The following is a 23,975-nucleotide window of genomic DNA, read 5'->3' on the forward strand; positions in this document are numbered from 1 at the left end:
TGACACCATTTTTTCAACAAGGAAATCAGGGCCAGGGGACCCTGCATGCCCAGATGGAACCTACCCTGCGCGCTATGTTCTTGACTCCTGAGAGATATGGCGTGTCGCATGCTTCGTGCCATTCTCTGTGGAGGACGTCAAGGATTTATTTATATTTGGTTTTATTGTAGGAGGGCTGGTACTTATAGGTTTATGTGCTGCCCCGTCCTACCGGAGAATTGGCAAGGCGGCTGCCATAGAACCACGACTCCTCACCTGTCCGTCATGATTGAGTTGGGCAAGGCGATACATTCTCAGACTGCGTTAACCCTTGAACTCAGACGCAAATTGAATAACATCTCGGAGCAAATGCACGCCTTGCAGAGGAAGATGTTGGAGACCAGGGAATACTCATAAATTGGATCTGGTTGTTCATGTGAAGCTGCAAAGGTGTTTTTCACTGCTCAACCATAAACATGGCAAACTTATCAGCCTCTGAAGGACAAAATGCCATGTTTTCCTCCAGAAGAATTTCTACGGCCTTGGTGAACCATTCGGCTGCCTTCTTTCTTATCTTCTCCAACTCCAGCACACATGGACAGAAACTGACTCAGTTGCCACTCACACATGGACAGAGACTGAAAGTATGCTCCCATTCCAGCTCCTGCTCATGCCACTCCCTTCCCCCTCTGGGGTGCTGCAGAGTTTTAGCTGTTGTAGCTCCCCCCCCCCAAGTTGGCGGTGGCACGACCACATGTTGCTGTGGCCCCCCCACACTCACATCACCTCAATCCAGAAAACGGACTGTTTCGAAGTTGAGTGCACATAAACGATGTCAAATGTATATCTGTTGTCTTCAATTCTGATGTGTGCTATTATTACGGTAAACAAGTAATAATTATGGATTAATTGCTGTATCTTGTCTGTGGTAATTGGAGTGTGGACGTAATCTCGTTGTTGTTGTTGCACTCGTGTAATGACAATGACAATAAATCTCATCCATCCAATAAAGTGATTTCTTTACCTGTCTGCAGATCCAAACGTTCTTCAGGTGAGGATGCGGGCTCCGTTGGCACCGTGAAGAAACAGATCTCTCATCAGCCTCGGAGGGACGCACGGCAAATCTATAATCCCCCCAGTGGCAAGTACAGTGCCACCATCGGTAATTTTAACTATGGTAACAACAAATTTTACCCTTTAAAGACATTGTTTTTGCTAAGACATCTGTTGCAGGTTTACGTCTTACTAAGTCGCTGTTTCTTTCAGCTATTTTTTTTTTTTTTTTTTTTTTTTTTAAGCATAGACACAAACTAAACTTTTTCCAAAACTTTCTGAAGCTGTATTTGGTAAATACATAAAACGTAGGGGCAGTTGGAATGGAACCCATATGGTCAACAGTACCTGTAGAACACATACTTGTGCAATGCATTAGTTTGGCTATCCTGATATAACTCTATTTACATGGAGAATGGGCAGTGATGCTCTTGAACTGGGAACCTTTTGCTTTGGAAACCAGTGTGCCAACCACCCTTCACCCGAAGTTGGGACAATATGGAAAATGCAAAAAAAAAATCACAGAATTACACTTATTTACATGTTTACATACACTCATCATGGGTATGAATGTCATGGTAATTTTGGGCTTTTAATGATTTCTTTGAACTGTTCTTTTGCCAGTGTGGAATGATTGTACAGCATACATCATTAGTAAGTCCCTTTGGCTGCACCCTTGTTTTCACACTGGGTTACCACAGCAGACCCAAGGTGGGTCTGCATGTTTATTTGGTACAAATTTTGTGCCGGATGCCCTTCCTGACGCAACTCTACAATACATGGAGAAATGTGGCAGTAGTGGGGTTTGAACTGCGAACCTTCCGCATTAAAACCAACAGTACTAACCACCTGATTAGCCATCACCCCTGCCACTACAGCATGCATCACAAATGACTTGAAAAACAAGAATTGGGTGCACAAGTTTCAATTTATTTTGGATCTTATCTAATCCACACAGTGTCTAAATTATACATACAGGCTCAGATATGTCCATACACCCCCACTAATATTTAGTTAAGTGTCCCTTAGCGAGCTGCACCTCAACCAGATGCTTTTGGTAGCCTTCAGCAAGCTTTTGGCATAACTGTTCTTGGTAGAGTTCATTTAAATTGGTTGGTTTTCTGGCACGGACCCAGCTTTGAAGCGTAGTCCACAAATTTTCAAAAGGGTTGAGGTTGCTGCCATTACAGAAGCTTAATGTTAGCCTGCTTTATCCCATCTACCACCAGTTTTGATGTGTGTTTTGGATCATTCTGCTTTTTGGAACGCCCAGTTGTAGCTAAGTTTCAACAGTCTGTTAATTTGAGGTGATGTTGTACAATTTGGGTGAAGTCCTCCTCCTTCATTATTCCATCCACTTTGTGCAGTGCACCAGTACTACTGGCAGCAGAACAGCCCCAGAACATGATCCTACCACCACTGTGCTTGAAAATTTGTACAGTCTAGCTTGAAGGTGTCGTCAATTTTGGAGCAGGGAGTTCTTTCTTGATCAGGACCCTCTCAGTCCACGATGATGTAAAACTCACTTTACTGTGGATAGTGACGCTGGTGTTCCAGCAGTTTCCAGTTCATGGCAGGCCTGAGCCTTGGTGGTTCCTGGGTTGTTCCTGAACATTCTAACCAACTTCCTCTCATGTCAGGGTGACAGTTTGGGTCTTCTTCCAGACCTTGACAAAGTGGTGACACATCCGACTAAAGCCTGATTTATGCTTCTCCGTCTCCTCCGCTCCATAGTGATGTAGAGCCCTCTGCATTGCCGCGTACCCTCTCCACGCCCCTCTCCGTAGCGTGACGTGCACCTCACAAAAATTTTAACTACAAGGCGGAGACCGCAAGGGCTGTGATTTGTGACTTTTCTAGGTTTATGCCTTCCTCTCACTTCATACTTAAAAGTTTTTGCGGTGTGAACATTGATTACATTTCGATCATGGACCAAATAGAGGAGCGTATAACCAACTTTACAACACAGAATCTAAAAACTACAAAGACGCTCAAATAACCTGCAATTCACGGTGGGGAAATTGCACGCATCATACCATTGGTTTGGAGGTTGATGACTGTATAAAGAAGTGGATGTCATTGAGGGACAAACTGACCCAGAAAAAGAAATGGACTTTCGGAGTTGTAGAAGCATAAATCAGTAATCAGTAATTAATTTGTACTTCCGTACAATTGTTTGAACTGAAGATCTTGGAATATGCACTTGTTTAGAAATGTCTCCATGAGACCTTCACACCTTGTGTATATCTACAATTCTATTAATTAGAATTCCCAGAAATCTTTTGACCTTTACATTATTCTGAGTATTGGTCAGTCCAGTGACTGCTGCCAAACACACAATTTTTGTGCTGGCAAAGAGAAACTACCGGTTGTAGTCAGTCATGGTCAGTCAGTAAAGTGCTGGTCAAATTCTGACAAGATGCTCTGCACTTGATTATCATAACGTGCACTCTCAAGCTCCGCCCTGATGCTTAAGTTCTGTGTCCATGTGTGGAAAGTTCCACAGGTCACACTGTTGCATCCTGCTTGATAGCAGGTGTAACTTGCTTTCAAACATACTCATGGAGCTGATTATGTTGATGATGGGTGTCAGTCAGATCATTAAGAATTATATATATATATATATATATATATATACACACACACACACACACACACAGTTGTATGTAAAGGTTTTGGCACCCCTAATGATTTCCATGATTTTCCTTTATAAATCATTGGCTGTTTGGATCGTCAATTTCAGTTATGAATGAATGAATGAAAACTGTTTATTTCGAACATTTGATACAACAACAATTACAAGATAGATCAGTGAAGACAACAACAAAAAAGTTCCTACTGTGTACCCAACATGTCCGAAAAGGGGTAGGGTGAAGCATCAGCTTATTTTTCCCTACCCCTTCTTCCCCACAACCAGTGATACCCTTTGCCACATATACACATAGATTCCTACACACCTAAACCGATATCAATATATATATATATATATATATACAAACATAAATATACACCTACACATACCTACTTACATACAACATACTATATATTTACAAGCCGAAGCAAAAAACAAAAACACCCTAACCCTCATTACCCTTCCTCCTCCCTATACCTAGAAAAAAACATATTTTTGTACCGCTGTTTGAACTGGTTCATGCTTGGACATTGCTTGAGCCCCACTCCCAATCTGTTCCACATCCTCACCCCACAGACAGAAATACAGAAACCTTTTAATGTTGTTCGTACCCACTGATGCTTTAAATTACATTTCCCCCTCAGACTGCAATCCCCTGATCTGTTAAAAAACATATTTTTAATATTTGCTGGAAGTAAATTGTTTATTGCTTTATACACGATTTGTACTGTTTGAAAATGAACCAAGTCTGTGAATTTTAAGAATTTGGATTGTAAAAATAGTGGATTTGTATGATCTCTATAGCCAGTATATGAATAATTCTTATAGCTCTTTTCTGCATTACTGATAGTGATTGTGTTGTACCTTTATAAGTATTACCCCATACCTCTGCACAGTACTGTAAATATGGTAAAACCAGTGAGCAGTAAAGAATGCGGAGTGAGTTGTGGTCCAGAATATGTTTTGCTTTGTTTAGAACTGAAATGCTTCTTGACAGTTTACTTTGTATATGTTTTATATGAGTCTTCCAGTTATCTTATCTATTATCACCCCAGAAATTATTTTCATGTACCTTTTCAATATCTACCCCCTCGACTTGTAACTGAACCTGTATGTCTGTATTACATAGCCAAATAACATGTATTTTGTTTTACTTAAGTTAATGATAATTTGTTTCTGTCAAACCATATTTCAGTTTTCCCATTTCTATACTGATCCTCCTCAGTAACTCCTGCAAATCCCCCCCTGAACAAAAAATGCTTGTCATCTGCAAATAATACTAATTTTAATATTTTGGAAACATTGACAATATCATTTATATAAATTAGAAACAGTTTTGGACCCAATACTGACCCCTGTGGGATGCCACAAGCATTGTCCAAGCATGATGATGTATATTCCCCCAACTTCACAAACTGTTTTCTGTTACTTAAGTAGCTTCTCACCCAGTGCAACACCAACCCCCTAATCCCATACTGTTCAAGTTTATTGATTAATATGTCATGGTTGATTGTATCAAAGCCTTTTTATGGTCTATAAATATTCAACTGAATGTAATTTGTGGTCTATGGCGTTTGTAATCTCCTCAACTGATTCTATTAATGCAAGTGATGTTGAACTATGTGCTCTGAATCCATATGACTATCAGTAAGTAATTTATGTTTATTTATGAATTTGTCTAATCTATTATTGAATAACTTTTCTAATAATTTGGAAAATTGTGGAAGCAAAGAAACAGGTCTATAATTTGTGAAGTGGTGTCTATCCCCAGTCTTATACAGCGGCACAACCTTAGCTATTTTTGTTTGATTGGGAAATTTACCGGTTTGAAATGATAAGTTACAGATGTATGTTAATGGTTCTACAATCCATTCAATGACCTGTTTTTACCACCACCATATCATTTCATTAAATCGGTAGATGTTTTATATTTACAATTATTCACAATGTCTATAATTTCTTTTCCATCCACTGCTGTGAGGAACATTGAACAGGGATTTCTTTCTATGAGATTATTATCCCAATCCTCAGGTTGGGAATCGGGAATTTTTTCTGCCAAGCTTGTCCAATATTTACAAAACAATTATTAAAACCGTTGACTACCTTATCCTTATTTTCCTTCTTGACATTATTATCAATGAAATACTGAGGGTAACTGTTTTTTTATTACCATTTTTGATAATGCTATTTAATATATCCCTTATTCCTTTAATATTGTTTTGTTATTATATAATAGTTACTATAATATTCCTTCCTACATACCCGTATAATATTAGTTAATCTATTTTTGTATTTCTTATATCTATTTTCTGCCTCTTTAGTCTTTAGTTTTATGAATTCTCTATACAGTGTATTTTTCTTATTACATGCATTTCGTAACCCTTTCGTCATCCATGGTCGAGCTTGGATTTTTTGTTTTCTGTAGTCTTGTTTAATTGGACAATTTTTATCATATAATGATGTAAATATTTGTAAAAAAGTTTCATATGCACTATCAACATCACTTTCACTGTATACCTTTTCCCAGTTTTGCTCCTGTAAATCCTTCTTTAGTGTGTTCATGTTTTCCTCTGTCCGCACCTCGCCTGTATTTTATTTTCTCCTCTGGCTGATTCCGCCGATGGTTTCTATTATAAACGATGAAAACTGGTAGATGATCACTAATGTCATTGATTAATAATCCACTCAGTGTTATTCTCAATATCATTGCTGAATATATTATCAATTAAGGTAACACTATGGGATGTAATTCTGCTTGGCCTGGTGATTTTTGGATATAAACTCATACTGTACATTATATTGATAAATTCATCTGTTATTTTATGCTTATTTGGATTGAGCAGATCAATATGTAAGTCACCACAAATGAACACAGTTTTTTGATTAGTTTTTGAGAACATTTTTCCCATACAGTCAGTGAATGTTCAATACTAGATCCTGGTGCTCTATATATACAGCTGACTAATACATTTTTGCTTTTTTCTTCACATATTTCAATAGTTATACATTCTAATAAGTTATCGATCACAGTTGTCATATTGTCTACTATTTTATAAAATATTGTAAAATATTGTTAAAAATATCATGTAGCAGTGTAGAAGTGAAATTAAGTTTATAGGATTCACAGAAAGTGTGCAATAGTTTTTTAAACAAAATCAGGCAGGTGCATAAATTTGGGCACCTCAACAGAAAAAAATACATCAATATTTAGTAGATCCTCCTTTTGCAGAAATAACGCTCTAAATAATTGCCTCTAAACACTTCCTATAGCTTCCAATGAGAGTCTGGATTCTGGTTGAAGGTACTTTAGACCATTCGTCTTTACAAACCATCTCCAGTTCAGTCAGGTTTGTTTGATTTCCTAGCATGGACAGCCCACTAAAAGTGACACCAGAGATTTTCAGTAATGTTCAGGTCTGGGGACTGAGATGGCCATTCCAGAACATTGTCCTTGTTCCTCTGCATGAATGCCTTAGTAGATTTTGAGCAGTGTTTAGGGTCGTTGTCTTATTGAAACATCCAGCCCCGGCACAACTTCAGCTTTGTCACTGATTCATGAACATTATTCTCAAGAATCTGCTGATATTGACTGGAATCCATGTGACCCTCAACTTTAACAAGATTCCCAGTACTTGCACTGGCCGCACAGCCCCACAACATGATGGAACCACCTCCAAATTTTACTGTGGGGGCAAGTGTTTTTCTTGGAATGCTGTGTTCTTTTTCAGCCATGCATACCCCCCCTTGCTATGTCCAAATAACTCGGGTTTAGTTTCATCAGTCCACAGAACCTTATTCCAAAATGAGGCTGGCTTGTCCAAATGTGCTTTAGCATACCTCAAGCGACTCTGTTTGTGGCATGTACGCAGAAAAGGCTTCCTCTGCATTACAACGTCATCCAGCATCTTCTTGTGCAAAGTGCGCTGTATAGTTGAACGATGCACAGGGACACTATCTGCGGCAAGATCATGTTGTAGGTCGTTGGAGCAGGTCTGTGGGTTACTATGACTGTTATCACCATCCTTCGCTTCAGCTTATGAGATATTTCTTGGCCTGCCACTTCGGGCCTTAACTAGTACTGTGTCTGTGGTCTTCCATTTCCTCACTGTGCTCCTCACACTGGAAACTGACAGCTGAAATCTCTGAGATAGCTTTTTGTATCCTTCCCCTAAACCATGATTTTGAACAATCTTTGTTTTCAGGTCATTTGAGAGGTGTTTATAGGCTCCCATGTTCGCCACTCATTAGAAGAGATGCAAAAAGGAGAAACATCAAGAGTGTGTTGTGTTTCAATAATTAGTGCTAAATGTATTCAAATCAGTAAAATGACAAGGGTGCCCAAATTTATGCACCTGCTCAATTTTGTTTAAATAATTATTGCGCACTTTCTGTAAATCCTAGAAACTTCATTTCACTTCTCAGATATCAGTGTGTTCATCTGCTATACGATATATTTAACTGAAATTTCTGATCCAGACAACCAATGATTTATAAAGGAAGGTCATGAAAATTATCAGGGGTGTCCAAAATTTTGCGTGTGTGTGTGTGTCCCAAAAAAAAAAAAATGCAACGTTTTATCACCTAAGAAAATGGTCAAAGCATATGTCTCGGAAATAAATTTATGGCTGGATAGAAAGCTGAAAGGTTGAGGTTTTTCATACCAATGTCAATATTGGCCTGCATTTTGTCAGTCTCTTAGATAACATGTTCAGTGTAGGCCCCAGCGTTGGCCAATTACGGCCTGCAAGCGCTTTGGGGAAAGTGTCCTGAGGCTTGGCATCAACATAAACTTCAGGGTCTCTGCAAGTAAAAAAGAAACATAAGTGATTAAGTTTTTAGCATTTTAGTGTTTTAATTGTATATTTTTTTTGGGACACTATATATATATATATATATATATATATATATATATATATATATATATATATATATATATAGTATTCAGAATAATAGTAGTGCCATGTGACTAAAAAAATTAATCCAGGTTTTGAGTATATTTCTTATTGTTACATGGGAAACAAGGTACCAGTTGATTCAGTAGATTCTCTCAAGACCAAGCATTCATGATATGCGCACTCATAAGGCTATGAAATTGGGCTATTAGTAAAAAAAAAAAAGTAGAAAAGGGGGTGTTCACAATAACAGTTGCATTTGCTGTTGACGCTACAAACTCAAAACTGTTATGTTTAAACTGCTTTTTTAGCAATCCTGTGAATCACTAAACTAGTATTTAGTTGTATAACCACACTTTTTCATGATTTCTTCACGTCTTCGAGGCATTAATTTTGTTGGTTTGGAACCAAGAATTTGCTCGTTTACTAGTGTACTTGGGGTCATTGTCTTGTTGAAACACCCATTTCAAGGGCATGTCCTCTTCAGCATAAGGCAACATGACCTCTTCAAGTATTCTGACATATCCAAACTGCTCCATGATACCTGGTATGCGATATATAGGCCCAACACCATAGTAGGAGAAACATGCCCATATCATGATGCTTGCACCACCATGCTTCACTGTCTTCACTGTGAACTGTGGCTTGAATTCAGAGTTTGGGGGTCGTCTCACAAACTATCTGCGGCCCTTGGACCCAAAAAGAACAATTTTACTCTCATCAGTCCACAAAATGTTCCTCCATTTCTCTTTAGGCCAGTTGATGTGTTCTTTGGCAAATTGTAACTTCTTATGCACGTCTTTTATTTAACAGAGGGACTTTGCGGGGTATTCTTGCAAATAAATTAGCTTCACATAGGTGTCTTCTAACTGTCACAGCACTTACAGGTAACTCCAGACTGTCTTTGATCATCCTGTAGCTGATCAATGGATGAGCCTTTGCCATTCTGGTTATTCTTCTATCCATTTTGATGGCTGTTTTCCGTTTTCTTCCACGCATCTGTTTTTTTTTTTTCCCATTTTAAAGCATTGGAGATCATTGTAGATGAACAGCCTATAATTTTTTGCACCTGCATATAAGTTTTCCCCTCTCCAATCAACTTTTTAATCAAACTACACTGTTCTTCTGAACAATGTCTTGAACGTCCCATTTTCCTCAGGCTTTCAAAGAGAAAAGCATGTTCAACAGGTGCTGGCTTCATCCTTAAATAGGGTACACCTGATTCAGACCTGTTTGTTCCACAAAATTGATGAACTCACTGACTGAATGCCACACTACTATTATTGTGAACACCCCCTTTTCTACTTTTTTTTTTTTTTTTTTTTTTTTTACTAATGGCCCAATTTCATAGCCTTAAGAGTGTGCATATCATGAATGCTTGGTCTTGTTGGATTTGTGAGAATCTACTGAATCTACTGGTACCTTGTTTCCCCATGTAACAATAAGAAATATACTCAAAACCTGGATTAATCTTTTAGTCACATGGCACTACTATTATTCTGAACACTAAAATTAACTTCGATAACAGATAAACAGGTAACTGAAAAGTTATCTTTGATAAAGATAAACCACCCAAAAAATGTATCGGAAGTTATAGATAACCGATGAATTCCAGTGTTATCTCTGGTACATTTACAACTACTAACAAGCTGAATTTGAGTTTTAACACCACGATCGCTTTTGGAAGCGACAAAAGACTCAAACAATGAGTTAGCATTTGTATGTTTGAACATGCTGCCCCCTGCTGGAGGCTACACAGCTACAGTACTGAAGCACCCTGAGAGCAGTCACAAAGCCAGCTCTCTACCAATCACAATGCTCCCGTCAGGCGGAGGTCTTGAAAAATAAAGGCATCCTGTCTTATGGTTTTGTGTGAATACTCATAGAATAACTCCATTAATGTCAATTCTGTCATTTGTACAAAGTTAAAATATAACATATCTTTTAATGTTGAATAATGCACTAATTGTGAGGTTTTGTAAAAAAAAACACAGACAGATCGCAAAGGATTGTGGTAAAATGTGCCTCTGCTAAACACTGATTGGTTCAGTCATTCATTATGTAAACCAACACGTTAATGTGACGTGTGTTGGTGTTAAGATAAATGTGCTTTTGTAAAATATTCCATTTTTTATTTGTAAAACCAGGCATTTTTATGGAGCCCTGGAAGTGTCATTGCAAAATGTTTTACATGTGGAGAGAATTTGTGCACGTTTTATGATGTTGTAAACGTGCACTCAATATTGTTGACACATAAATGTTGGCTTTACGCTGTGCGAGAGAATTTTTTGGACCGAGTTTCAGGTTAATCGCGCGTCCTGCATCGTGTAGTGTACATGGAGTAACAAGCTGCGTTTAATATCTGACAACCACCTCCTGATCGCCGATCGTATGGTCGAATGAAAATCAAACCTGTTTGATATTATTCTGGTTGGCCATCGTGAAGGTATCCTGCTGCTGCAGAGCTACAAGTGTCCAACCGCTCGCACTGTGCCTGTGCAAACACCGCAGAGCTGTCTTGTAATGTTTTTTGTTGTTTTTGTTTTTAAACTTAATTTGTTAAAAAAAAAAAAAAAAAAAAAGCCATTTGCAAAGCCAAAAAGTTGATTTGACAACACTGCCATCTACTGGTGCCAAGATGCTTAGCACTTAGGGCGAATACTGCCATGAACACCACTGGCCAGTACATGGCAGTAGAGGCCTTGAAATCTTTCCAAAACAAAATCCCAGATAATCCGTCTGCTACATTTAAGATGCGTGGAATTTAAAAACGCAAATACAATAACGTCTATAAACCCAGAGAATATATTCACGAGAGTTTTAGGCACTAGAGTTTAATGCTGCTGTCCGTGGAGCCTGAACAGTGTGTCTGAAATGCATTTGTCCTGTCGTGAACACCCTGTCCTACCCATAATGCACTGCTGGGCTCAGCATCTGCTCACAAAGCCTTAAAAATTAGCACATTATTTTAAAAATAAAACATATATCTGATATTTTCACTTTATAAAACTTCAGACATGACAGTAATTTTAAATAACTTGTCCAAAATTTGTTTTGTTAAAATTTGAACCATAAGTTAAAAATGTATGCCTCTGGAATGACTTAGGTGATATTGCCAGTGTATCCGTATGGTGTTAAAGGAAATGATTTTCTTTTTTTTTTTTTTTTTTTTGTGACTACAACCCCTGGCATCCCTCAGAGGATATTCATTCAGTTTAATTTTGTAGAAAAAAAGCAGATCACAGACATAACACAAAACTAAAGTCATTTCAAATGGCAACTTTCTGACTTTAAGAAACACTATAAGAAATCAAGAAAAAAAAAATTGTGGCAGTCAGTAACGGTTACTTTTTTAGACCAAGCAGAGGGAAAAAAAATATGGACTCACTCAATTCTGAGGAATAAATTGTGGAATCACCCTGTAAATTTTCATCCCCAAAACTAACACCTGCATCAGATCAGATCTGCTCGTTAGTCTGCATCTAAAAAGGAGTGATCACACCTTGGAGAGCTGTTGCACCAAGTGGACTGACATGAATCATGGCTCCAACACGAGAGATGTCAATTGAAACAAAGGAGAGGATTATCAAACTCTTAATAGAGGGTAAATCATCACGCAATGTTGCAAAAGATGTTGGTTGTTCAGTCAGCTGTCTAAACTCTGGACCAAATACAAACAACATGGGAAGGTTGTTAAAGGCAAACATACTGGTAGACCAAGAAGACATCAAAGCGTCAAAACAGAAAACTTAAAGCAATGTGTCTCAAAAATTGAAAATGCACAACAAAACAAATGAGGAACGAATGGGAGGAAGCTGGAGTCAACGTCTGTGACCGAACTGTAAGAAACCGCCTAAAGGAAATGGGATTTACATGCAGAAAAGCTAAACGAAAGCCATCATTAACACCTAAACAGAAAAAAACAAGTTTACAATGGGCTAAGGAAAAGCAGTCGTGGACTGTGGATGACTGGATGAAAGTAATATTCAGTGATGAATCTCGAATCTGCATTGGGCAAGGTGGTGCCGTTCCAGTGAGATTTATAAAGATGACTGCCTGAAGAGAATATGTAAATTTCCACAGTCATTGATGATATGGGGCTGCATGTCAGGTAAAGGCACTGGGGAGATGGCTGTCATTACATCATCAATAAATGCACAAGTTTACGTTGATATTTTGGACACTTTTCTTATCAGTTGAAAGGATGTTTGGGGATGATGAAATAATTTTTCAAGATGATAATGCATCTTGCCATAGAGCAAAAACTGTAAACATTCCTTGCAAAAAGACACATAGGGTCAATGTCATGGCCTGCAAATAGTCCGGATCTTAATCCAATTGAAAATCTTTGGTGGAAGTTGAAGAAAATTGTCCATGACAAAGCTCCAACCTGCAAAGCTGATCTGGCAACAGCAATCAGAGGAAGTTGGAGCCAGATTGATAAAGAGTACTGTTTGTCACTCATTAAGTCCATGCCTCAGAGACTGCAAGCTGTTATAAAAGCCAGAGGTGGTGCAACAAAATACTAGTGATGTGTTGGAGCGTTCTTTTGTTTTTCATGATTCCATAATTTTTTCCTCAGAATTGAGTGATTCCATATTTTTTTCCCTCTGCTTGGTCTAAAAAAGTAACCGTTACTGACTGCCACAATTTTTTTCCCTTTTTTCTTATAGTGTTTCTTAAAGCCAGAAATTTGCCATTTGAAATGACTTTAGTTTTGTGTCATGTCTGTGATCTGCTTTTTTTCTACAAAATTAAACAACTGAATGAACATCCTCCGAGGCCGGTGATTCCATAATTTTTGCCAGGGGTTGTAGTTCTCCTTTGCCTGCAGAGGTAGAGTGGGTTTTCCTCGAAGTATCTCTCTACTGTTTGTAGAGGGTAGAACTATATACATCTGTTATGAAACTTTTAACAGGTAGGTCTCAACTGATTTTAAATTTTAAAAATGTTTGCTGTTGTTTAGCTGGGTTTACTGTGTTATTGGTCTAAAAGTTATCGGAGGACAGTTCATCGGAAGATAATTAGTCCGATGATGGTTTTTAAAGTTATCTAAAAAGATAATCCGATAACGAAAACATTATCTTCGATAATTATCTCTTATCGAATTATCGGAAGTGTGCCTATCACTGTGTGTATGTGTGTGTATGTATGTATGTGTATATATGTATATATATATATATATATATATATAAAAAATAGGACTGACAGCCGTCTGTCTGTCCTGTTTATTAAATAGCCACACCCATCTCATTTATGTTTAGCTTTCTTATTGCATGGCATTTGTTCATAATAATTAATACATTGTTCACCTCCTTTCGTAAAACTAATTCATCAGCTCAGCTGGAACATGGAGCACAGTTTAATTTTTTTAATTGCTTTGTTCCCATCTGTAATAGGGAATATATTAAGTTGGATTCTGTTAATATACTTTACAATAGATTATTAGATTAGACAAAATAATTGCTGATCTTTTTCAATGGGCCCTGACTCATTACAAATATGAATGTGGGGGCCTGAAAGTAGAAAAGGTTGAGAACCGCTGCCTTATTTGATGTATTCCCATCTATACCTTTTGTTTGACAATTGTAGGCTGTTTGCAGGCTATTTGTAACTGAGAAAACATTAGGTCAGTGGCAGTAAGTATGGAGATTTTGGGTTATGGGTGGAGGCAACTGGGCACGATATTAATAAAATGCTAATCGATTCATAACATTTATTTTATTAACACTAATGGCCAACTCAACCATTTGCTTATTGATATAGACTACATTCTATTGGCAGATGTGAGGATTTTAAAGGCCATGGTACACTGAAGATGGATCGTGCTGTTTCACCAAAATTTGAGCAACTTTGAATTTCGACCCCTGTACAAACTGAAATTGATCTTTGTCACCATTTTTTCTGTTTTGACCCCATAACTCCAGAACATTCAGCCATACATAGTCCAAATTATACCTTTTTTGAATGGTACGATCAGACAAATAATGTGGTATAGTTTTTAATATGACTGGAGCATTTTAAAATTTTGAACCCTGTGTAATTCTTCATTGACCCTTATACATTTTTTTTGTGTAGGCCATGGTACACTGAGACTGAATTGTTGTGTTGTTTACTATCTTGTAAGTGATACTGAAAACCTGCTTGGGCCATGGACTGTAACGTGTTTGTGCATCATGGCTAAGTATGCACTCTGAAAAAATGTGGCACACAACTCACTTTGTCATGCTGACGTGGACATGAAAATGCTAGCTTGGTAACCTTTCATAATATGGATTGAAAAGGCAGTTTTATTATATTGTTGCATACAAGAGACCATGTGTTTTCTGTTTTAATTAAAGGATGCATTGTTTTGTTCTCACTTATAATGTGACTTAATGTGTTTAATTTTCAAGACAAAAAGAATGCTTTGCTGAACCATTTTAGTGATTGTCACAACCAACAAGATTGCAGTGACGGAATGACTTGTTACTTTAATTGTACCATCAAACTGGTACACCGACCTACCTGGAGGGGTGTGATGTCATTTTATGGAAATGAGAACGTTAAGTTGCAGTTTCTGTACATCCATTCTGAAGACCTCTGTGTTTCCATTGTTTGCTTTCAGAGCAGCGTGGCGGCTTTAGGGGAGGTCGAGGACGAGGCTTCAGCGCCAGAGGAAGCAGGAGTCGAGGACGCCTCTACTAAGATGCATGCACGTGCACACACTGCACACACTCATTGAACTGCATCTCATTAGGAGTCTCACCGAACCTGATGGACTGTCACCTGTTGTTTTTAAGTGATTTTTTTTTTTTTTTTTTTTTTTTTTTCCTTTTTCCAAAGTCAGATGTTTTGTGTTTTTGAAGGGGGCTTGGATTTGGTCTGTCATCAAAATACTACATAAAGGACTTAATTTTTTTCTACTTGTCATTTTGTCATCACTTCCTGTTGGCCAAGGCAATAGCTCAAGTAAATGTTCAACATTTTCCTTTATATTTTTTTTTTTTTTTTTGTATGTATTTTTGTGGAACAAAAGACTGCCATGTTGTAACTCATTTTTGTCATATTGTTGTAGCTAAAGATAAAGGTTTGTTTTGCAAACTTGATAATTCTTTGTACTTTTCTTATTTAAACATTTTATTTTTAGAGCTTGTTGGATTGGCTGATTTTTCCATAATTTTTTTTTATCATAAACTTGTACGAAATGTTAACCTCGAGTGTTTGTGTTTTGCAATAGCTGAGCTTGGTTGTTATTACTAGATCTTCATTTATCTTCTGAAGCTTGCAATTTGATGTGAAATTTGCATGTTCATATGAGACAATGGGCGACACAGTGGTTTTAGTGGTTAGCACAGTACACAGCAAGGAGGTCATGGGATTGTTTCCCACCTGGTCCTTTCTGTGTGGACTTTGCATGTTCTCCCTGTGTTTGAGTGTGTTCCTTCTGGGTGCTCTGGCTTCCTCCTGTTTCCAAGGACATGCATGTTAGGTGAATTGGTGACTCTAAAAGGTTTGTCTGTACGGTACATCCAGAAAGTATTCACAGCGCTTCACTTTTTGCACATTTTACATTACAGCCTTATTCAAAAATGGATGAAATTTTTTTCCTCAATTTTATACACATTACCCCATTATTACAATATGCAAAACGTTTTTGAGATTTTTGCAAATTTATTAAGAAGGAAAATCATGAGTATTCACAGCCTTTGCCATGAAGCTCTAAATGGAGCTCAGGTGCATCCTGTTTCCACCTTACATGTAGACACACACCTGTCTACATGTAAGGTCCTACAGTTGACAGTGCATGTCAGAGCACAAACCAAGCATGAAGTCAAAGGAATTGTCTGTAGACCTCAGAAACAGGAGTGTCTCAAGGTACAAATCTTGGGAAAGAGAACAGAAACATTTCTGTTGCTTTGAAGGTTTCAATGAGCACAGTGGCCTCCCTCATCTGTAAATCGAAGAACTTCAGTTCCACCAGGACTCTTCCTCGAGCTGGCCGCCTGTCTAAACTGAGCGATTGGGGGCGAAGGGCCTTAGTCAGGGAGGTGACCAAGAACCCAATGGTCATTTTGTCAGAGCGCCAGCATTCCTTTGCGGGGAGAGAAGCTTCCAGAAGGGCAACCATCTCTGCAGCAATCCACCAGTTAGGCCTGTATGGTAGAATGGCCAGACAGAAGACACACACACCCACACACAGATCTTCAACCGCTTATGCAAGAGTGGTCACTTGGGAGCTGGAGCCTATCCCAGCAGTCAGAGGCCGTGAGGAGGGGTACACCTTGGACAGGACGCCAGTCTGTCACAGGGCCACATACAGACAAACCTTCGCACTCGCATGCACACTTATGGACAACTTAGTTTCCAATCCAACTAACCAGCATGTACTGTATTTGGATGTGGGAGGAAGGCCACGCAAACACAGGGAGAACATGCAAACTCGACACAGAAAGGCCACAGGTGGAAATTGATAACATAATTTTCTTGCTATGAGCCAAAATGCAAACAACTAAGCCACCGTGCTGCCCTCAGACAGAAGCCACTCCTTAGTAAAAGGCACATGGCAGCCCGCCTGGAGTTTGCCAAAAAGCACCTGAAGGACTCTGACGATAAGAAACAAAATTCTCTGGTCTGATGAGACAAAGATTAAACTCTTTGGTGTGAATGCCAGATGTCATGTTTGAAGGAAACCAGGCACCATCCCTACAGTGAAGCATGGTGGTGGCAGCATCATGCTGTGGGGATGTTTTTGAGCAGCAGGAACTGGGAGACTAGTCAGGATTGAGGGAAAGATAAATGCAGCAATGTACGGAGACATCCTGGATGAAAATCTGCTCCAGAGTGCTCTTGACCTCTGACTGGGGTGACAGTTCATCTTTCAGCAGGACAGTGGCCTTATTCACGAACCATTCTTAAGGGCAAATTTGTTCCTAAGTCCTGCTTATGAAGTTTTTTACGAAGATTGTGGCATTCATGAATGTTTTCCTTGCTTTAAGCACTCAGGAGTACTTGTGCACGTTTCAGTGCCGACATGTCGCATTGGTCTGCTTATATGAAGGTCATTAAAATATGATGTTGCAGTGATATGTCCACGATATCTGTTTATTATATATTATGTTTTAGTAATTTACAGAGTATTTTTTTTTAAATATTAAGATAAATGTACGCTGTAAAAATGATAGCCCCATTAAGTTAAGTGAACTTGTCTTCTAATTTACTCCACTTTTAATGGCAAGTTTAGGATATTGGGCACAAGTCTATGTTTTAAAAATCTGAACTTAAAGCTATCCATTGTCTTCATTAATTGCGAGTTGAAACTAAGCTTATCTTTAAGGTGAGTTAACTGATATTCAGTAGCATTAACTCTTCACATTTTCAAGGCAGCTGGTGAACTTCAGTTTTTACAGTGTACCAACACTTTAACATAAATCAAGTGGAGTAGCAGCCACACCGGGAGGAAATGGAAGCGTTGCCTTGGGGCCCAGGTGTGTATCGAGACAGTTGATGGAACTCATAAAAAGTAGGGTGGGAGGAAAATTAAATATAAAATTAATTAGGTTTTTCCTGTAGCCTACCTGAGAATGCCATCTCCCAGATGATGGCCCCCATGTGCTGGTCCAACTCTGACAGTTTTTGGGTATCTGCTGTTTCCCCTCCAGTCCGGTGCATCTCCCGGTGGGATTTTGACATGGCTGTTTGGCGATTTTCTGCAGCAGTAACTCCACCTCTGAACTGCCACAGTTCATTTCTCTTTGCCTGCTGTGCTGAAATTGATTTTCCTTTTGCTTTTGGCATTTTGTTTTCTCTTTATGAAATCTGTCTCTCTTCATGGCCATGCAGCCTTATGCCCTTTTAGGGGCATTGAGGGGCTGTTACTTATGCTAATCATATGTTAATTTGGCTCACCAGGCACATGCTTTCAGTTTACGAGTAGCTGGAATTCGTCAATTTAATACAGCTGCGAACAATTCTGCGGTTTAAGAACATGCTTATGGGTTAGGGACAGCTTAAGAGGGAATCTAAGAAGATTCTTCAGAAGATATTGGTGAATGAGGCCTAATGACCCTAAGCACACAACCAAGATACCAAAGGAGTGGCTTCAGGACAACTCTGTGAATGTCCTTGAGTGGCCCAGCCAGAGCCCAGACCTGAATTTGATTGAACATCTCTGGAGAGATCTGTAAATAGCTGTGCACCAGTGCTCCCCATCCAACCTGATGGAGCTTGAGAGATGCTGCAAAGAGGAATGGGTAAAACTGCCCAAAGATAGGTGCACCAAGCTTGTGGCATCAAGAGGACTAGAGGCTGTAATTGCTGCCAAAGGTGCATCAGCAAAGTATTGAGCAAAGGATATGAATACTTACGTACATGTTATTTTTTAGTTTTGTTTTTTCTTTTTTATGAAGTTGCAAACATTTCAAAGAAACTTTTTTCATGTTGTCATTATAGGGTGTTGTGAGTAGAATTTTGAGTGGAAGAAATGTATGGAATAAAGCTGTAACAAAATGTGGAGGAAGTGAAGCGCTGTGAATACTTTCTGGATGCACTGTATGTTACCTTGTTACAGACTGGTGTCCTGTCCAGGGCGTACCCCATTTCACGTCCTCTGACAGCTGGAATAGGCTCAAGTCACCCTGCTTCCCCCCTTGATTGGAGGAAGAGGATCTATAAAATGAGTGAATATGGGAAAATGTGCTTCTGTTGTTTTCTTAACCCAAATTGCAAAAGTATAACTTTCTCATTAATGTTGAAATGATTTATTGCAAATTAACAGCACTTGGGTCCATAAATATTTTGTAAGCTGACACTGTTTATTTTAGCTATCACAACACATTAAAGCTATAGGGCTTTTCAAATTTAACAAAACTGAGAAAATTTATTTTCTTCCTAAATCCAAGCATTACAATATAGGTTTATTTTTGTAACATGTTGCAAAATTACAACTTATTTTAATGAAAATGACATATTTGTGACTGGCCTTGGTTTGAGTGATGCCACTCTACAATAAGTCCATATGCAGTTGTGTTCAAAATAAGTGCAGTGTTTTAAAAAAGTAAGTAAAGCTCAAAATCCTTATAATTGCTTTTATTTTCATACTTGGCAATGCTGCAGATTCTATTCCAATCAAAACGTGAAGAAAAATGTATCAAATGTATTCCTTTATAGAAAGTGAAGAAAAAGGAATGTTAGGTTGTTCAAAAAAGTAGTGTCTGCATTTTTCTTTACAAACTCATTTACTGTATAAAGTTCAAGATTTAGCTTTCCTGTGAATCACTGAACAAATAGTTTTAAAACCGCTGCTTCTGACAACTTCAGATCTGTGTTGCATGGAGTCGACCAACTTCTGACACTTGTGAATAGGTATTCCAGCCCAAGACCATTGGACTACATTCTACAATTCCTCTGAATTCCTTGGTCTTGCCTCAGAGACAGCATTTTTTTTTCATGTCACCCTACAAGTTTTCTATTGGATTAAGTTGCGGGGATTGGGCTGGCCACTCCATAACATTAATCTTGTTGGTCTGGAAACAATATGCTGCACATTTGCTGGTGTGTTTGGGGTCGTCTTGTTGAAACACCCATTTCAACGGCATTTCCTCTTCAAGTACTTTGATGTTTTCAAACTGATCCATGATCCCTGGTATGTGATAAATAGGCTCCACACCATATGTGAAAGATCCCCATATTATGATGCTTGAATTCAGTTTTTGATGTCATCTAACAAACTGACTGCAGCCCCTCCACCCAAAAAGAACAATCTTGATTTTTCAGTCCATGAAATGTTGCACCATTTCTCTTGAGGCCAGTCAGTGTGTTGTTTGGTAAACTAATCTCTTCAGCACGTTTTTTCCAATGGGACTTTGCGGGGACTTTTGTCATAGCTTGGCTTCACATAGGTGTCTTCTATTTGTTACTGTAGTCACAGGTAACTTTAGACCTTCTTTGACCACCCTGAAGGTGATCATTGGCTGAGTCTTCGCTATTCTTGCTGCTCTTCAGTTATTTGAGTGGTGGTTTTCTCATTTTCTTCCACGGTTTTGGTTGCCATTTTAAAGCATTTGAGATTATTTTAGCTGAGCAGTCTGTCATTTTCTACAATTCTTTATCATTTGTTTTTAATCAAAGTACACTCTTCCTCTGAGCAATGTCTGGAATGATCCATTTTAGTCAGATCTTCAGAGTGAAATATACTACAACCAACATGTACATTTGCTGCTTTCATCCTTAGGGCCCCGTCACACTGGAACACAAATGCTGTATGAATCACACAAACTGGAAAAACAGAATTCGAGCTGCATTTGTACGGGACAGATGTTCATACAGCCGTGCATGAATACCTAGAATGCAGTATGGAGCCAGAACAATTGATTTGTGCAATTCAGAGTGCAGCAGCAAAAGTTCTATCCGGTGCCATTCCAAAGGAGATTATTTATCATATTCATACTGTGATGGCTCCATAATACAGTAAATGGACTGCATTTATATAGCGCTTTTCCATCTGCATCGGACACTCAAAAGCGCTTTACAAATAATGCCTCACATTCACCCCGATGTGAGGGTGCTGCCATAAAAGGCACTCACTACACAGCAGGAGCAACTGAGGGGTTAAGGACCTTGCCCAAGGGTTCTTAGTGATTTTCCAGTCAGGCTGGGATTTGATCCTCTGGTCTCAAACCCAACACTTTAAAGGGGATAGAGAATCAAAATCATCTTTTTCATGTTTTTGGTGTTAGTTCAGAGTCTCCCCGCTGTGGGGAATACACACGAAGTGCCAGCAAGTTTCAGAACCTCTGTTTCAAGTATTTCTCCTTTTTTGAATTGCCTCTAGAAGACAGGCCAATCCGTTTTTGAGAGAAAACGTACATCACTTTTTCACCAATAGCCCCCCCCCCCCCCCCCCCACACACACACACACACACACACACGCCCTCCCATTCGAAACACTCGAAGAGAAGCAATGGCGAGCTACAGGTTTGCTTTCCCAGGCTGTTTTAGCGGACAATGATCTTCCGACGGAAAGCAATGTACACGATCACTGGCTTTTATTCATTTTTAACCGCATCCCCAGTACATACAACCGTCGACTATTTCTGTTTCACAAACCTTGCACGATTTCGAGCTGGCTTCAGTCGGCATTTAATACTCAGTAGATGGTCAGTTCCGACAAAATCAAGCCCAGCAATCAGTACAGCCTGAGTATCACATTTTCTTTTGTTTTAAATTTGTGTTGCGCCATATTCCTGTTGTAAGAATTGCACGTTAGAATGGCACGTTAGCTGTGGTTTGTTCCTCTAAAGGGAATGAGCTAACCCCTTAGCAGCTAGGGATGTGTATGGAGAACCGGTTCCTTTTGGGTATCGTTAAGAAATGACTCGATCCACCGACATCAATAAGCTTTGTGCTTAACGATTATGTCATCGGTCCTTCAGAGTGGCCGTTGTTTTGGGGGGTGTTTGTCAGGAAAATGATCATTTCTGTATTGATTACAGACCCTGCAGCGGGTCTGTAAACAACTTTTCTGCAGCGCAGCTTTGCTTTGAACCAATCGAAGCAGTACTTCGCAGATTGAAGCAATGCTTCGATTATTTTCTTTTGCTTAATTTTCTCCTGCTAAAACCCTAAAGCGCATACGTCTGTGAACGTCTGTGAGTATTATTTACCTTTTCTATGTTAAACTGATCAGTTATGTTCTTCTGAAACAGTTGATAGATGTATTTTATAACTTAAAGACGGGAGCGATGCTAACGCGTTAGCATGTCTATGGCATTTTCAATGTTAAAAGTTAGCATTGCAGCTGTCATCACGTTCAGGTGCATTTGTTTTCAAATTGTAATATTTCTTAAATGTATTTTTGTTTATATATTAATAATCTAATGATTATTATATACAATTTTAGAGAAAGAGGCAAAAAAAACCTGAATAGAAACACAACAGAAAATATAAAAGCAATGAAAATAAATAAATAATGCTTTCTTTTCAATCAATCAATTTTATTTATATAGCGCCAAATCACAACAAACAGTTGCCCCAAGGCACTTTATATTGTAAGGCAAGGCCATACAATAATTACGTAAAAACCCCAACGGTCAAAACGACCCCCTGTGAGCAAGCACTTGGCGACAGTGGGAAGGAAAAACTCCCTTTTAACAGGAAGAAACCTCCAGCAGAACCAGGCTCAGGGAGGGGCAGTCTTCTACTGGGACTGGTTGGGGCTGAGGGAGAGAACCAGGAAAAAGACATGCTGTGGAGGGGAGCAGAGATCAATCACTAATGATTAAATGCAGAGTGGTGCATACAGAGCAAAAAGAGAAAGAAACACTCAGTGCATCATGGGAACCCGCCAGCAGTCTAAGTCTATAGCAGCATAACTAAGGGATGGTTCAGGGTCACCTGATCCAGCCCTAACTATAAGCTTTAGCAAAAAGGAAAGTTTTAAGCTTAATCTTAAAAGTAGAGAGGGTGTCTGTCTCCCTAATCTGAATTGGGAGCTGGTTCCACAGGAGAGGAGCCTGAAAGCTGAAGGCTCTGCCTCCCATTCTACTCTTACAAACCCTAGGAACTACAAGTAAGCCTGCAGTCTGAGAGCGAAGCGCTCTATTGGGGTGATATGGTACTATGAGGTCCCTAAAATAAGATGGGACCTGATTATTCAAAACCTTGTAAGTAAGAAGAAGAATTTTAAATTCTATTCTAGAATTAACAGGAAGCCAGTGAAGAGAGGCCAATATGGGTGAGATATGCTCTCTCCTTCTAGTCCCCGTTAGTACTCTAGCTGCAGCATTTTGAATTAACTGAAGGCTTTTCAGGGAACTTTTAGGACAACGTGATAATAATGAATTACAATAGTCCAGCCTAGAGGAAATAAATGCATGAATTAGTTTTTCAGCATCACTCTGAGACAAGACCTTTCTAATTTTAGAGATATTGCGTAAATGCAAAAAAGCAGTCCTACATATTTCTTTAATATGCGCATTGAATGACATATCCTGATCAAAAATGACTCCAAGATTTCTCACAGTATTACTAGAGGTCAGGGTAATGCCATCCAGAGTAAGGATCTGGTTAGACACCATGTTTCTAAGATTTGTGGGGCCAAGTACAATAACTTCAGTTTTATCTGAGTTTAAAAGCAGGAAATTAGAGGTCATCCATGTCTTTATGTCTGTAAGACAATCCTGCAGTTTAGCTAATTGGTGTGTGTCCTCTGGCTTCATGGATAGATAAAGCTGGGTATCATCTGCGTAACAAAGAAAATTTAAGCAATGCCGTCTAATAATACTGCCTAAGGGAAGCATGTATAAAGTGAATAAAATTGGTCCTAGCACAGAACCTTGTGGAACTCCATAATTAACCTTAATCTGTGAAGAAGATTCCCCATTTACATGAACAAATTGTAATCTATTAGATAAATATGATTCAAACCACCGCAGCGCAGT

At 38.8% G+C, this 23,975-nt stretch overlaps 1 protein-coding gene across 3 annotated transcripts in view; it reads left to right on the plus strand.

The window, feature by feature from the left end:
* api5 (apoptosis inhibitor 5) overlaps positions 1–21,470 on the plus strand; it is a 77,005-nt gene extending 55,535 nt beyond the window's left edge. The window contains exons 13-15 of one of the 3 annotated variants that reach the window (XM_034175803.1): positions 1,014–1,156; positions 15,164–15,255; positions 21,440–21,470. In XM_034175803.1, coding sequence (XP_034031694.1) covers positions 1,014–1,156; positions 15,164–15,243 — 223 coding nt within the window. In that variant the 3' untranslated portion in view covers positions 15,244–15,255; positions 21,440–21,470. Of the gene's footprint in view, positions 1–1,013; positions 1,157–15,163; positions 15,645–21,439 lie in introns of those variants that run through there. The other 2 variants (XM_034175802.1, XM_034175804.1) reach the window with 2 other exon arrangements.
* The last annotated feature ends 2,505 nt before the right edge of the window (positions 21,471–23,975 follow it).

Source organism: Thalassophryne amazonica, chromosome 8, assembly GCF_902500255.1.
Source record: "Thalassophryne amazonica chromosome 8, fThaAma1.1, whole genome shotgun sequence".
Classification (NCBI taxonomy): Eukaryota; Metazoa; Chordata; class Actinopteri; order Batrachoidiformes; family Batrachoididae; genus Thalassophryne; species Thalassophryne amazonica.